Raw genomic sequence first — 16,114 nt, forward strand, 5'->3', positions numbered from 1 at the left:
TATAATACAGTAGTGACATTTTATGTGGAGATCTTCATTAACACATAGGCATAAAAAGTGATATTCTCCCTGTGCAGGACGATTGGGAGGAGGTGTATCACAATGATGTAGTTGTCACAATAAATGAACTTGGAATGATAACTGAAAGAGCTAATGAAAATTTAACAGCCGATAAAAGTAGTCTTCATATGGAAAAATCACTGGAAGTGTGTGAAAATGATAAAAAGAAATTACTTGAATGGAAAATTACATACAAATAAAAGTAATGGTAAAGCAAGAACTGCCCTTGAAACAATTACGTATTAATTGGTTTGTCATCATTAATAAAAGAAATATAATAGTTTAAACATTTAGATTTGGAGCCACTGTATCCTACCATTACTAACCATTACGATAGGTCACACGCCATAACACATAATCCCCGCCTACAAGAAGGCACTAGCCTTTAGCAATCTTGATGACCTCACATTTCCTAATCATAAACACTTGACTCATATAACGAAAGACATTATAACAAACTACATCGCACCATCGCCCAGCAAAGAAGTACCTAATGTCACCAGCCAGTTTATTAACCTTTCCTTATACCTGCCAAGCCACATTATCGTAACTCCAATACATACTAACCACAACCACAAAAAATATTACTAAACCCCATCCACTGCAACTAACACACATATAATATATATTATTACCACAAACACATTCTCTATGTAGCAACCTACACCAAACATGCTTAGCCAGGCTATTTTTCCTGTATAACGAGGCGACTGCGTTCGCTAGAGGGAGGAGCTAGGGGAGACATTCTCGTTAGACTCACCTCGCGAGATCATATCCCAGCCTGCAGATATATTCATAAGTACATGCCAATAAACCAAGAAAACATAAGAAGATTTATTTGACCCCCACAACTTATCGACTGATTAAGTAGTTTCTAATTAGCCAGAACAAATCCATAAAATGCTTTGTCATATCAAAAGGGTCAATTCTTTCACATGCTCTGTTACCATTGCTGCTAGTAGTACATAATTACTCTAATGAAAGTATAAACAAGAAAATATTAGAAAAAAAAATAATAGGGCTACTAACAGCGTTATCAAAGTCTCCAACTCTGATGATGTAGGTGGAACTAGGATACCTATTGACACAGTGGGCAGCCGTCATGATATGTTCCGCTGTAACGATCACTCCACCACACCAGTGAGATGAACCTGTCGTTGTGCGTAGACGTAGACCAGCCTGAGAGGACCCATAACAAAAAATATAGTCACCTACATTTATAGACAAAAAACATCTTACTCTCACCTGAGGGAGATGTATCCTAATTAATAAATTAGTTTATATGAATGAGTGACTTCCGTTATGAAAAAGACACAGCTTATAGAGTAAAATAGGAAACTCTGGAGAAGTGTAAAGGTGCCTTTATTTGTAATACAAGGATAGCATTCTTATCACATTTCTTTACATCAAACATTTACACGATGCATGAGGTTAATTGGATTCATCCTTGTCCATAGAAAACATCAGCCATTGTAATCTAAATAAGGAGATGCAAATGTATATCTAACACCAAAGTATATCATTTAGCTGTGGGGACATTACTATCATATTCGATTACCCTTTTCAGTATGATAACATCCTGACCAGATTTAATTGTGGCTTGTCCCAGACAAATTTACTCAGCTAAACTGGCATCACTGAAGTGAAATTCAATCATATCTGAGAAATATACAGTAGGGTAGACAGCTATTACAGAGCATAAAAGGAGAAAACTTTTGCTTAATGTGCAGTGGCTCTGTAGATGAACTGTAACAGTAGCACCTGACAAATTATAATTATCCAGGGAGATTGTTTATTTTTCACGTTGACAAATGAAACAATGTCAACCACAATGAACGGTAAGATTATAATGATGCTGTTATATTGCCAAAACCAAAACCAGCCTTACCATCCATGGATGTGCACCAGGCTGGGGGACATAGCCTTTCACAATGCGAGGGGCTTCGAGGGGCGGTGGTTTTGGGCGGTCAGACACAGTGCGAAAGCCACAGTGTTGAGGTAAACTTGAGGGGGGCGGCCGGGATGTTGACACCATTGGTCCACTTCCGTCCTGAGTAGAAAACCAAAGATATGTGGAGTGTTGAAATACAAGAGGAGAAAAGATAGCTAAATCAAATAAATGATCAAGAACAAATAGATAAAATCCAATATTGCCAAAAGAATAATAAAAAAGTAAGATGACTCAACCCAAGAGCTCCTACAATCTATAACTCATAACCTCAACTTCCTTTTGTTATGTACTCTGTAACCCTCTGCACATCTCTTTAAAACCACGACCATCTCCATTAATAGCCCACATTCCTTGTGCCTTTTCATCTTAAAAAATTTGTTTCTAATTTCAGGGCCAGTAAATACCTGTTGTGGTTGTTTTCAGATTTCCTCACATCATTTCACTTTTCAATACAACGGGGCACTGAATGAATTTTTGTATAAAAAATTAGGCAATCTTACTCAGCTGAAGAGACAGGTGTCATGATCGAGGGTTCCTGAGGTGTTTTCATTCATCAAGACTGTTTAAGTTGGATCTCGCTACTTCAGATGAGATTTGTCACAACATCTAGTTAGTGCTCTTATTCTGCCCTTCCATTTTCCTTCACCTGTCGCCTCACCCTCTATTTTCCCTTCCCCTATCCAGCTCTTCCGTTCTGCTTTCCCTCTATTCTTCTTCCTTTCTTTGTTTCTTTCTCCCATTCCCCCACCCTAGACCTGTTTCACTCTAAAGTCCATTACACTTTGTTGCATATAAACCAACCAGTTCAGGAAGTAATTCAGGTGAGCAGGTGAGCCCGACGTCCTCTGAGTGGTCGCAATTGGTGACACCCCAGAGCTGATGCGTGCACTCCACAACACTGGTTTCATAGCCCAAGCACCGTAGGTCGTCCAACCAGATCTGGCCCTCACCTTCGCCAAAGGTGTTGTTTTTGTGGACTAATTTTGCGCTCCCCCAGCCCAGCATTCGACAAAAAACCTGTTAAAAACAAAATCAAAGGTTAACAAAAATCAAAAGCCTTCTTAATGCCAAGAACTACAGTTCTCTGCATGTGTGTTACATATACGTGGTCTCTCATTAATAAAAAAAAATGCAGGAAACATACCTCACATTCGTAGAGTGGATAATGCAACTTTCATTGTAAAACCTTATGAAAAGGCGAGACAGACTGGCAGACCAGAGCTACTGGACTCCAGTGGGAAGAAGGTGGTAGAGGGACTAGAGACAATGATCTGGATGACAGTGCAGAGAGCATATAGTAAGTTCAGGAGGAGACGGTGCTTCTTTACTGCAGTGGCGGTAATAAAGAGTTGAATAAAAGATCTCAGTGACATCTATACCAAAGGAGAAAGTGCAGGCCAATAACTAACTGCTTAATCAAGATAGAAATGCTTCCTTCACTACTGATATTGTAGCAAATTGATAGTATGGTGGCATCCAGCAAAACAAGAAAGTACCGCTTGATAAGGAACGGGTAGGAATTAGAATCTGGATATTTCATATATTTCATATATTCCATAAATGCGCAATGAGGGTACATATAATGGGAAAAGCCCGAATACATGGGAGAGAATACCAAGTAAATAGGGGAATATACAGGACAAACTTTAAAACATATATATATATATATATATATATATATATATATATATATATATATATATATATATATCAAACTAAGAAATGAATATGTAAAAATAGGCAGGGAAGAAAAAACTATGAAAAAGAAAATAGATAAATGTAAAGATCAACCTAAATTATTCTACAGATATGTAAATTGTAAACTAAAAGATAAACAGGAAATAGTGAAACTACGCCAAGGGAATACAAAATATACAGAAAATATAGATATGACTGAAATTGCGAACAAGCATTTCAAATTTGTATTCAAAAATATATCATCGTTCATTTTTTATCTATATATTTTATAGTTTTCACTACTTGCTAACCTTCCTACTTTTGCTAATACTTCTTCTTCCAATTGTGACCAATTTGTGTCACAGTGAAAGAAATAATTGTGACACAGAAAGAAATAAGAGACCAAATAATGAACCTTGATGTCAGAAAATCATACGGCCCGGACGGAATTGCAAACTGGATACTAAAAGAACGTATAGATGATCTAACGTACCAAACATATTAGATAGCAGATTGCTCACTCAAAGAAGGAAAGGTACCGCAAGACTGGAGAAATGCCAGTATAGTGCCAATATATAAAGGGGGAGACGAACTATAGAACGGTCTCCCATACAAGTACAATAACTAAAATATGTGAAAGTCATCAAAAGTTGATGGACTAAACATCTGGAGAACAATATACTTAGCATGGAGCCAAGAATGAGTAACAAAGTTCAATATCTAAAAATGCAAAGTACTGGCAATGGGCAATAGTGACAAAAGGCCATACTTAAACTATTCCATGGTAAGTGAACGCATTACAAAGGTGGAAAAAAAAAAAAAAAGGACTTGGGAGTCTTGATATGCATCAATCTTCCTTTTCTGTATTTCTCATTTCTTTCTCTATATATTTCCTCATTTAGTTCAAACTCAAGTAGTATGTGGTCACTTTTCCCAATTGGTGTCTTTTGTTTTATTTTATCCACAATTTCAGCCTATGATATAAATATTAGATCTAGTTTCGACGGTTCTCTATTATTTCTATATCTGGTATTTTCTTTTACCCATTGTGTCATTGTATGTTCTATAATCATGCCAAGTAATATATTTCCCCAAAGATCCTCTCCACCTTTCACTATCGTTTCTTCCTAACATATTTCTTTGCAGTTAAAATCACCCATAAGCACTACGTTTCCTCCGGCCTTCATTGTCTCATTTAATGAATCCTTTGTGTCTTCTAACATTTTAAAATAATCACTCTTTTTCCAAGAACCCGTTTTTAGGGATACATATGTCACCACAAATTTCTACTTTTCATGCCACTATTTTCAACTTTTAACACATTTAAATTTTCTTAGTCAAAAACATGACTTTTCCATCTTGTTTTAACTCTCTATTTTTTTGTCCAGTGATTATATAATCCTTGACCAACACTGTTTGTTCTTCTTCTGACAGATAATCATTTAACTCGTTTAATCATGAGATCAGACTATTTTAGTATAAGTCACTTTTAGCTTTTTTCCTTCTGTCTCGTTCTCTGTTCCTTTCGTTTTTTTTTTTTTTTTTTTTAATGTACCATTTTCTTAGCCTGATGTTTAGTACTTTCCAATAAAATTCGTTCTTTTCGATCCCTATTCTTTTCTCGTTTTTTTTTTCTTTTTTTAGCTGCCCTTCTTAACGTCTTCTCTCTTTCTTTTTCCTCATCGTTCATTTTTTATCCATATATTTTATAGTTTTCACTATTTGCCAACCTTCCTGCTTTTGCTAATACTTCTACTTCCAATTGTGACCAATTTGATCTTTAGAGGCCGATTTTTTTCTTTTGAGTATTGCCCCATATGTGTGTGCGTGTGCGTGCGTGCGTGTGTGTGTGTGTGTGTGTGTGTGTGTGTGTGTGTGTGTGTGTGTGTGCGTGTGCGTGTGCGTGTGCGTGTGTGTGTGATTCACCACAGACTTGGATCACGTGTTGAACTCTTAATCAATAGCTATTACACTCCCGAATGAGAAAGTGCTACCTAGAAAAAAAAAATTCAAGGTAATACTGGACTAAAGGTTAACCAAATCTATTCTTTAAACCTTGGCGTTGGCTAAATAAAACCTTTAGTTACTCAAAGGTAAAAATCGGCCTTAATAGATTACATATTCTTATCCAGATACTTACATGTCCTTCCTCGATGCCAAAGTCGTCATCACAGACGGTACCCCATTGGCCTAAGTACTTGACCTCAACTCGACCTGACCTGGGCTCTTCACTAGGATCTTCTTTCCCTCCTACCAATCGTACCTCCACTGGGGACTGCAAGACAGCATACATGGCAGTTACTCTAAAATCTTGAGTTTTGAAAGAATTCTTTAGTTTCTTGAATCTATACCCTTAACGTAAGACTCAGATCTTTAACTTCTAAAACATGAACCCTGACATAAAGTCTGAGACCCCTTATTGTTTTTCTGCATGCTTATTGCATATGGATGGCTAAACAGCAACAATCTGTAAACAATGTTTATCATCCAATCTTGTAATGTTGATACCATATGCATATGGCATACTTCTCTTTTATCCAGGATACAAACCCATTTTACTTAGAATGCCCAAAATACTTACCTTAAACACATAATAGATATACACAATGGTTCTTTCCATCCTTATATGGGAGGTGGCCAGTTAAGCCATGCATCCAGCTTTCAGGTTTAAGGTCATATTTTTGTACAATTGGTATAAATTTAGACAACTTGTTAAAATGCAGAACCTTTACCCAAAATGCTTGGCATACCTTTTACTCCTTCCAAAGCTACCTAAAATATTTTTTAACTAAAACATTTATCTTCTTAGCCAGAACATTTGTTGTATTTATCCAAGGTACATCAAATCTACCTATATCTCTCATTTCCAATACATTGCTCATCTTAGATTTGCAATATGCAGCTGGCATTACTCATGTCCCCTCATCCCTATGTCACTCTCTTTTTCCCAAACCTCTTCTTTCTAGTCTTACATGGTGCATCATCATTCGCAATCCCTACAAGATGCTGTCATGTTTTATCAATTTTGTTTCTATAAGACTAGGCAACAGCATTATGCTATATCAGGACTCTAGACGTATAGGCTCCCTCTTTCCACAATCCCTTGCGAGATGGCCCGAGCGCCCACACATAACAATGCAATCTATGGGTCTCCTTCATCCTCTGTGGTCACCCCTGGACTCCCGCGTTTTCCCTTTTCTGTCGGCCGCTGAGCTCTTCTCCAGTAGGTCTCCTCTCTTCCCAGGTGAGCCATCGTAGAGGCATCTCGATCCTTGGTCCTGAGCAAGGCCTTTTGATTTTTTTTTTTTCGCTATTGCAGCTAAAGGCCTATCCTTCTGTGTCCTTGAGAGCACGGACTACCAACACGTCCATGCTCGCAGACACGGTATCATCTACTTCGTGTAGCCCAGCGGATACGTGATCTGGGAAGCTATTCACAAACAACATTCTAACTACTTGTTCCAAGCCTTTGCCTTTAAGTCTCGATAGTCCCGCTTATCTCCTATTTTCGCCAGCTCAGCCGATTAAATGATTCGAACGCACTCCTAGCGAATGCATCTTCGAGCCTCTTTTTCAGTTCTTCTGCATCGTCTTGAACTTTCTCTTGCATTTCTAGGTAGGTGGCTAATGCGTCGCCTTCCAGATTAAGGGCAATATAGCTCGCGACATCGCTCACACCGGTTAATTTTGCCACTAATTCTGCCTTTTTAAGCCACGCGGCAACGTCTCCATTGCCATCAAACGGCTTTAGGGTTATGTTACTTATCATGAACGGTTTGCTGTTTGTGCTAGTTGCCTCGTCCATGCCTAGATAGCTTGTGGTCGCGGGGCCACGTTATTTCCTGCCTCTTCTTCGATCCCGATGACGGAGACTTTTCTAGCTATTTTCTCTTTCATTCGCATCGCCTATCAATCCTACCTTAGCTAATCATTCTCTACATTTTTCTTCCACCGCACCTTTCCTTTTCTCACTCGCTCTTACTTTCGTTTGCTCCACATACACTCTGCCCCATACGCATCAGCCAACACCCACAAGCCCCCTTCTATATATTTTATATTATTTGTTTTTGTTTTGTTATCATTTGTCTGTTTGATTTTCATTTATTATTAGTTATATGTCAATTTATTATTATTTACTATTTACCAGTTTGTTTATTATTTAACTATACCTATGCATTTATTTATGTATTTTATTTGTTATTTACATTATTATAGTTTTTATTTATTATTTTATTATTATGATTTTTTCGCATCCGACCTAGATATGGACCAAAAGGTCTCCTGTCGGCATGCTCCGCCTTTGTAATCCTTTGTAATCCTTTACACGGTGACCTTTGACCCCATGCCGGGGGTGCCAACTGCACACTCATACTCGCACCACATTCCCCCCATTCATACCACACTGAGCAAACCATAAAACAGTTAACATACTGGCAGGATTAAGCCTGTAGTCTGACGCTCTCCACTACGGCACATATTTTTCTTTGCCCCCACCATTTCTCAGATTTAGCTTCTTTTTAGTTTCTATATCCATCTCCGAGTTCTTTTGTCCTGCATCATCTCCTAATCCTCCCTCTACTCAATTTTCATTTCTTCCTTTTCCTCATCTTCCTCTTTTCCATACCCTCCCCTATTTCTTCTCTTCACCCTTTCCATCCTCTTGATTCTGTCTTCCTTCAGCTCATTATGCATTTCGTCCTCCACAGATGTTTGCAGGACCAATCAGTGAAACATTGAATGACTTTATGATTTTGATTTAAATATTCATTTGTGAGAATTAAATTCCTATTGTACTTCTGAAATAAGAATTAATTTAATTTTAATTCTAATTTCAGATCTTTAACTCATCAGTGCCCAGTGGGTCATTTTTATTCTTTTTTTTTTCCACTGGAACATGCAGATCATAATATTGAAACTCCTCTTCAAGAAAAATAAAATTGTCAACAAAGTGGCGGACATGATGGGAGGATCATGAAGTAGAACATTGGCTGCCCAAGAAATTCAAATTTTGAAGGAACTTGTGACAGCTATTGGTTCCTTTCAAGAGGCTTTCCAACCAGTAGAGCCATAAGTGGTCACTGTCTCATCTAGTGGCGACTGGACAAGCACTCAAAACTTTCAGTGAGGAATGTCTTCATTATTGTCAAAACTAGAAAAAACCCTATTGCAAACATTATGTAAAGACTTCTTTCCTTTTAAGCTTTTATGGTCACCATTTGGCTGCATTCCTGGATTCAAAAGCGAACTAAAAATATCAAAACCAAGGAAAAGAGGATGATATTTCTTAAAAGGTGAGAATTATTATCAATGAAAGTTATTCCATGACATTATCTTAACTTGTTATTTGCTGTTATAAAGATAACCAATAACTTATTTTTTGCCAAGTTCAAAGAAAGGATAATTTCAAGAATGACTCTAGGTGATAATGTCGGAATACAATTCCAATACTTCCAATAATTCCTCCAGTGCATTTGTACAGTGGAGAAACTCCTCACTGAGTACAAGGACAATATGATTCTATACTATCACTTGGATCCCCTGCAGATTTGGAAAAGGCAAAAAAATTGTGTTGAGACTGGCTTCAAAAATTCTTGGCATATACGTTATTTTTGCCCCATGAGAACATGTCTCCTCTGTTGAGGGATTTTTTTTTTTTCTTATAGAAGAATAAAGATGGGAAGAGAAACATCTTACCTTTATTTCCTTCAACAGGTATCTTGACAAATAAAGTCAATGAAACTGAGCTACAGTTGTTGGATTGTACTTGATGTCTGAAAATCTGAGTGCATAATATTGGGAATCGTAATATTTATATATAATTTAATTTGGGATGTACAAATAATCAATTGAAAAAGGAACACAGACATAATTACTTCTGGAAAATAGATCAAGAAAGTGTATTAATTCTAACTACAATACTAATTAGAGTTTTTAGATTTAAAACAAGCACCTGGCTTCGCCAGCCCCGGCTGTGCCGTGGGTGCTTGGCCTGCGGCGCTGCTCGCCTGCGGCGTGTCCCTTTTTTCCGGTTCAGTGGAGGACAAACATACACCCGGGTTCATTAAAAGACAGCCGGGAGTAATTTTTTTTTTTTTTTTTTTTTTTTTTAGTTATTCTTAGATACAGTAATTCTAATCCTATTACTAATAAAAGGAAAAAAAAAATAACAGGACTGACCTCACACATTTCCCTCTCTTCATCACTTGAGTCCAAGCAGTCGTCGATGGAATCGCAGAGAAAGCGGAACTCGACACAGCGTCCATTCTGACAACGGAACTGCCCTCTCCCACACTCGTCGCCAGGGTTGAAGCAAGACACCCCTGCCGTCTGTTGTGTGAAAACCGTGAGATTTCTATACAAACTCATGGAAATCACGATGTTAATGGACACTGTTGACAGAGAACATATGTACACCCCCCCCCCCCACACACACTTTCTCTCCATCGGCCACCCATCGAAACTATATATATATATTATATATATAATATATATTATATATATATTATATATATATAATATATTATATATATATATATATTATATATATAATATATATATATTATATATGTAAATATATATATATTACATATATAATATATATATATTACATATATAATATATATATATTACATATATAATGTATATATATATATTATATATACAATATATATTATATATATAATATATATATATATATATATATTATATATATAATATATATATATTATATATACAATATATATTATATATAATATATATATATATATATATATATTATATATAATATATATATATATATATTATATATAATATATATATATATATCATATATATATAATATATATATATTATATATTATATATATATTATATATTATATATATATGATATATATGATATGATATATATGATATATATATTATATATATATATATATAACATATATATATATATATATATATATATATATATATATATATATTTGTATGTTTATGTTACTGGGTAAGGTAGGGGATGACTATCACAATTTAAATGTTAGCCAAACAAAATATGTTGACATCTGACTTTCTGAATTTAGATCCCAAGGCTCTCCCTCTTCCCTTTTGCAATGTCATTGGTGGTATATGGAATATTACCTCTTTGTTAGAACAGTCGTGCTCATTCCAGCCTGCAAAATTACAATGATCTAGTGAGACTTCGTGGCCAAGGCAATTGACATCATCCATAAGAAAGGAGCTGCTCTCCTCGCCCGTGCCGAACCTGCGCAGAAAATATTAATCTTAGTGGACAGATGTCCATGGTAAATGTCTCATACCAAAAGCTACTGCATGTTCTAGAATTATTGCAGAGGCTATCAGTTCTTTTACCACATTGTAGACATTGTATAAAGATTATTTTGGCTATATTAATGTGATTTATTTCAAAGTAGAGAAGAATCTCAAGGTTAAACAACAGATGAGTCTTACTGCAATATTTTTGCACAGAGCAACAAGCACAGCTTGTAGTTTAAACAGTCTTTACCCTAAAGATCACAGCATCCCACTGTAAGAGGCTGGTAGATAAGGTAGACAAGGTAGATAGAGGGGTAGGTGGCGAGATTCATTTTTTTTAGTTGGATGTTTGGTAAACAATAGCCACGAAGGAGTTCCATAATCTCGCTCCTCGTCTAAAGTTTATAAACAACCGCTAGGGACCAGATTTTAATGCTGATGTAACATTATGTAAACTAAGCTATTCATGCATCGATATCGTGATTGCTTCAGTAAGCAGTATTGCTTAAGACGTTTTAACAGTTTTTCTGATTGGAGAAAGGGTGGAGGAGAAAATTTTATTGGTTCACGGGAGTAAAGCCACGCCCTTAGGGGAGGCACTTAGATGTAACAGTAAAGATCATCGAACGTCGGTGCAGAGGTGGCGTAGGAAGTAAATTGAGGATCCCAGTGGGGAGTCCTTTGGTGTAAATTGACGAGCCAAGTGTAATATTATTCGGGAAGAAAAGAAGAAAAAAATTACCTCCGTTTCACCCCAGAAAGAAACATTACTTACTTCCTACAGAAAGATATGGTGAAAGACATACTTAAGAGAGTGACGAAAAGAAAATTGAAAGTAAAAAAGAAATACAAAACCATAGAGGGGAACATTAAACAGTAGTAAACCAGTAGTAAACCTAATTTTCTAATTTCTTTGGCAAAGACGTCGACCTGCTCGCCAGCCCAGCGCATTCTTTGTAGCTGATTAAACGATTCGAACGCACACTCAGCCAATGCGTCTTCGAGCCTCTTTTTCGGCTTTTCTGCGTCTTCTTGATCTTCCTCTTTCATTTCTAGGTAGATAGCTAAAGCGTCGCCTTCTAGATTAAGGGTAATATAGCTCGCGACATCGCTCACACCGGTTAATTCTGCCACTAATTCTGCCTTTTTAAGCCATGCGGCGACGTTTCCATTGCCATCAAACGGCTTTAGGATAATGTTGCTTATCTTTAACGGTTCGCTCTTTGTGCTAGTCGTCTCGGCCATGCCTAGATAGCTTGTGGTCGCGGGGTAACGTATCACTTACCTTATCTGTGTTATTTCTTGCTTCTGCTTCTTCTTCGATAAAGAAGACTCTTCTAGCTAGTTTTTCTTTCACTTCTATCGCCTAGCTAATCATTCTCTACATTTTTCTTCCATTGCATTTCTCTCTCACTCACTTCCCCTCTTTCCCTCGTTCGTGCCACATACACACTACATACACATCAGCCAACGAACCATTCGCCCCCTTCTAAATGGTGACCTTTGACCCCGTGCTTGAGGATGCCAACTGCACACTCATATCCGCACCACATTCACCACATTCATACCACAATGATTTTTACTTTGAACCAGGCATCAATTACTAAGCTTTCTTAGAATTACCAATAGAGCTGAAATTTAGCTTTTAGCCTGAACATAGTATATTTTCTTTATATTCGCACTCTGTACAAGCCATGAAGCTCAGTGCACTTCAGGCACACAATCACAATGGAAATTACATTATATAAAGATGTGAATGCCTATGCTGGAAGAAACTTTTTGCACTTAGCCTCTTCAGTTGCAATTGCAAGAGAACCTACTAGAACAAGAAAGAGAACAGAAGGAACTAGATAACAATATCACAAATAAATAAAAATGAAATTTGGAAGAAATATGCAGGAGACTTAAAATAGATATAGAGTATTAAAAAAACAACAAAAAAACAAGCTGAATACTTATGAATGAATACTCTTCCAACTCATAAAGAAGTTGGAGCAACACAAGACAAAATATCACCTTTGACCTGCATTCATTCTTCCACCTAGTATGGCTTACCTTCCACCTGTGAAGACTTCCTTGGCCCCAAGAGCAAAGCCCAACTGGCGACAGACCACATCGCCGTCTGGCAGGTCCCAGCTGTCGTCACAAACGAGTCCCCATTTTCCGAAAGCTGTTAGGAGTCGGGGACTGGAGTGAGATGAAGAAACTATTCAGATAAGTCAATTAGCTGGCGATACAAATGACTGGAAATGGTAGTACACGAGTCATGGTAGCCAATAGAAAACCCATTTGGGGATGGTGAAACTGGAGTTTCATAAGGTGGTTTATCCTAGTGTGCAGGTCCTATATCTGAATGGCATTCTTGTTATTACAAGTGCAATGCTGGTACAGTGAAATGATTGGAATAACAGTATTAACAAGTTACCTTTTCCTATGGTTGCCACCAAGCTATCTTATCTTTGTAGCACACCTCTGCAACTAAAGGGAGCCTTTTTTGCTTACGCTCCACATAGTTCTTTTCTTTTCTTCTGCTTTATGCCATATGTTGCTCTAGTGTATGATTATGTTTATATGATGATGACAGAGGAGTAGCATTTTTAGAATAAGAATGTCACCTTTGTATGAAGGGATAGTGACGATGTGAAGTAAATCATGTCAACATGGTTGTATATTTTGGTAGTATCGATGAGACAATAACTTGGTGGTGCATACTGTGGTTGAGAAAGTGTCACATTATAAAAAAGATGAGTGTAAGTATGATAAATACATACCTGAGAGATAATAGTGGCATAGTAATAGTGGTGAAACAGTAGTGCTGGTAGGATGGCGGTGGTAGCATGAGTATAGTATTCGGAAGCTGATCCCACATGAAATTTTGTATTTGAAAGAATAATGAAGGTAGAGATATCTGCATTGCAGTAATGATGAAATGGAGTTGATAACATGGTTTCCATAACTCCATAGAAGTAATAGAAGTTGTGTAATGGAAATAGTGGCTTTGTACAAAGAATACTACAATTGTAAATATATAATTTGTTATGACAATGATAATGTAGTTTTAGTAGTGATAACAGACTTCAATTGCATAACGGACATGGCAACATAATGACACTTTTGGCATAAATTAATAGAAGCAAAACAGTACTGTGATAGCAGAAGCTTTAAGCTTGCATTTACATATGTTATGGTTCAAGGTTATTCCTTTTAATTCTATAAGCCATATTCTGACCAGGTATGGGTAATGGATTCAATATACATTGGAACATGGATGATCTATAGAAAAAATCCCTTGTAGGGCACATGGACACCCAAGGCACGCACCTACCCTTCACCCATCCTACACCTATTTATTTTACCTTTTACCCTGCTACTTTTGGATGAAGGCTCTTCCCTGTCTCTGCCCACTGCCTGGGTTGGAAGCAAAGCCGGTCTATCCCTATTACTTCATGACATGGACACTTTTACTTTCCCCAATGCAATTACTTGTTTCCAAGTTGAGATTTTATCATGTTTCATTCTCCTTCAAGAAACTGAAGGAGAATTAAACATTATAAAATCTCAACTTAGTAATTTAGCTTACCCGGATTGGTTCTTGGTCAAAGCCCTCAGCCGAGCGAGATCCAATTTTTTCACCACCCCCATTTCCTCTAATTTTTCTTTAGACAAGAGCTCTTTAATCGTTCCCTTTTCTGAATCATTTATTCCTTCGACCAAGTTTCTTCCCAAAGACATTAAATTTAATTAATTATTACCCCAATACCATTAATAAAAAGGTGGTAAATGTCCACCAAAGGTTAAAAGAAGAGCATAGTCGATTCCATGTAAAGGTTGTGACTTAGTTTACATTGGACAGATTGGAAGGGATTTGAACACTAGGATGAATGAACATAAACATTCCATTAAATATGGACAAGAGAGCTCAGCTGTGTTCCAACATGTTAAGCAATTTAAACATTGTTTAGATTGGGACAAAGCTGGGCTTATTTATAAATCCAGATGCGAGTTCAGGAGAAAAATGGTAGAATCCACTATTATTGAATACCAGCCCAATATGAATATTTCAAAGGGGCAATGGTCCCCGGATATAATATCCGGACTTTTTATCACCAACCTATTAAAAACACATTTGCCTCCTGACCTCACATACGGAGTGAGCCGAGGGTAGAGACCTCTTCCCATGTTCCCATTTCTCATGTAAAGGGTGCTACTTATATAGCACGCTCTCTCCTATTGTATCTACTGAAGAGGATTACAGTTTGCAATCGAAATATATAGATTCCCCGTTTCCAGTCTATTCTACTCCAACAGTGGTTTTACCGTGATATATAGATACATACATACATATATACTGTATATATATATATATATATATATATATATATATATAGACACATATATACATACTCTCAATCATAACCATGTATTGTATTTGTATTCTCCATTTCACACATTCACTAATGATTAATTAGCAAATAAGATACTAATTCAATGTTTTGGAGATTCGCAAAACAGCCAAATATGCAGCAAGCATTGGCAGTGATGAAAACTTAGCCTGTTTTTCACTGTTTTATCTCACAATGGTTTGCTTGTGTTTCTATCAACTTTCACATCTAATTAGGCGTAATGTGATGGTTTTAGTAAAAGATTGTAATTACCATACACTTACATCTAAAAAAAATTAAAAGAGACAATGTAATTTTTTTTTTTTTTTTTTTTGTAAATACATATAAACATTATAAAAACATTTCCAAGCTTTTTACTAAATGCATTGCAACTATTTTTTTCATAATATTGATTAGAGGTGGCGGGAAATAGAAAAAAAACAATCTCTTCTACTCACCGTATGTTGAACGTCGTTTTCTGCTCTGCTGAAGGCTTCTATCCTTTACTCCGTTCGTATCTTATCCACTAATTCTTATCTAGTCACCTCTAGCTACCTAATGTCGCTATACATTCTTTCAGCTTCACTCCCACAATTCCTACCTCAGGACCTCACAAATAGACTCATTGAGTGATCCACGATTGGTGACCTGCGGGTGGTCCCGTTTCACCTATTGTCTTAGGGTGCTAACTGCTAGTTCTACATTCATCCACACACATTCCATACATTCGTCCATCACATGTTCGCACCACATTAGGCTAACGTAGGTGTAGAA

At 36.7% G+C, this 16,114-nt stretch overlaps 1 protein-coding gene across 1 annotated transcript in view; it reads right to left on the bottom strand.

Annotated features, from left to right (window-relative positions):
• LOC143020236 (neurotrypsin-like) overlaps positions 1-13,164 on the bottom strand; it is a gene marked incomplete at its 5' end in the record, with an annotated part of 25,746 nt that extends 12,582 nt beyond the window's left edge. Inside the window, 7 exons of the mRNA XM_076176402.1 lie at positions 1,090-1,239; positions 1,949-2,110; positions 2,813-3,028; positions 5,829-5,963; positions 9,866-10,015; positions 10,824-10,947; positions 13,014-13,164. Of these exons, the coding sequence (XP_076032517.1) occupies positions 1,090-1,239; positions 1,949-2,110; positions 2,813-3,028; positions 5,829-5,963; positions 9,866-10,015; positions 10,824-10,947; positions 13,014-13,164 (1,088 nt within the window). The remainder of the gene's footprint in view (positions 1-1,089; positions 1,240-1,948; positions 2,111-2,812; positions 3,029-5,828; positions 5,964-9,865; positions 10,016-10,823; positions 10,948-13,013) is intronic.
• Positions 13,165-16,114: the final 2,950 nt, after the last annotated feature.

Source organism: Oratosquilla oratoria, chromosome 39, assembly GCF_046742065.1.
Source record: "Oratosquilla oratoria isolate Oo_2021 chromosome 39, ASM4674206v1, whole genome shotgun sequence".
NCBI lineage: Eukaryota > Metazoa > Arthropoda > Malacostraca > Stomatopoda > Squillidae > Oratosquilla > Oratosquilla oratoria.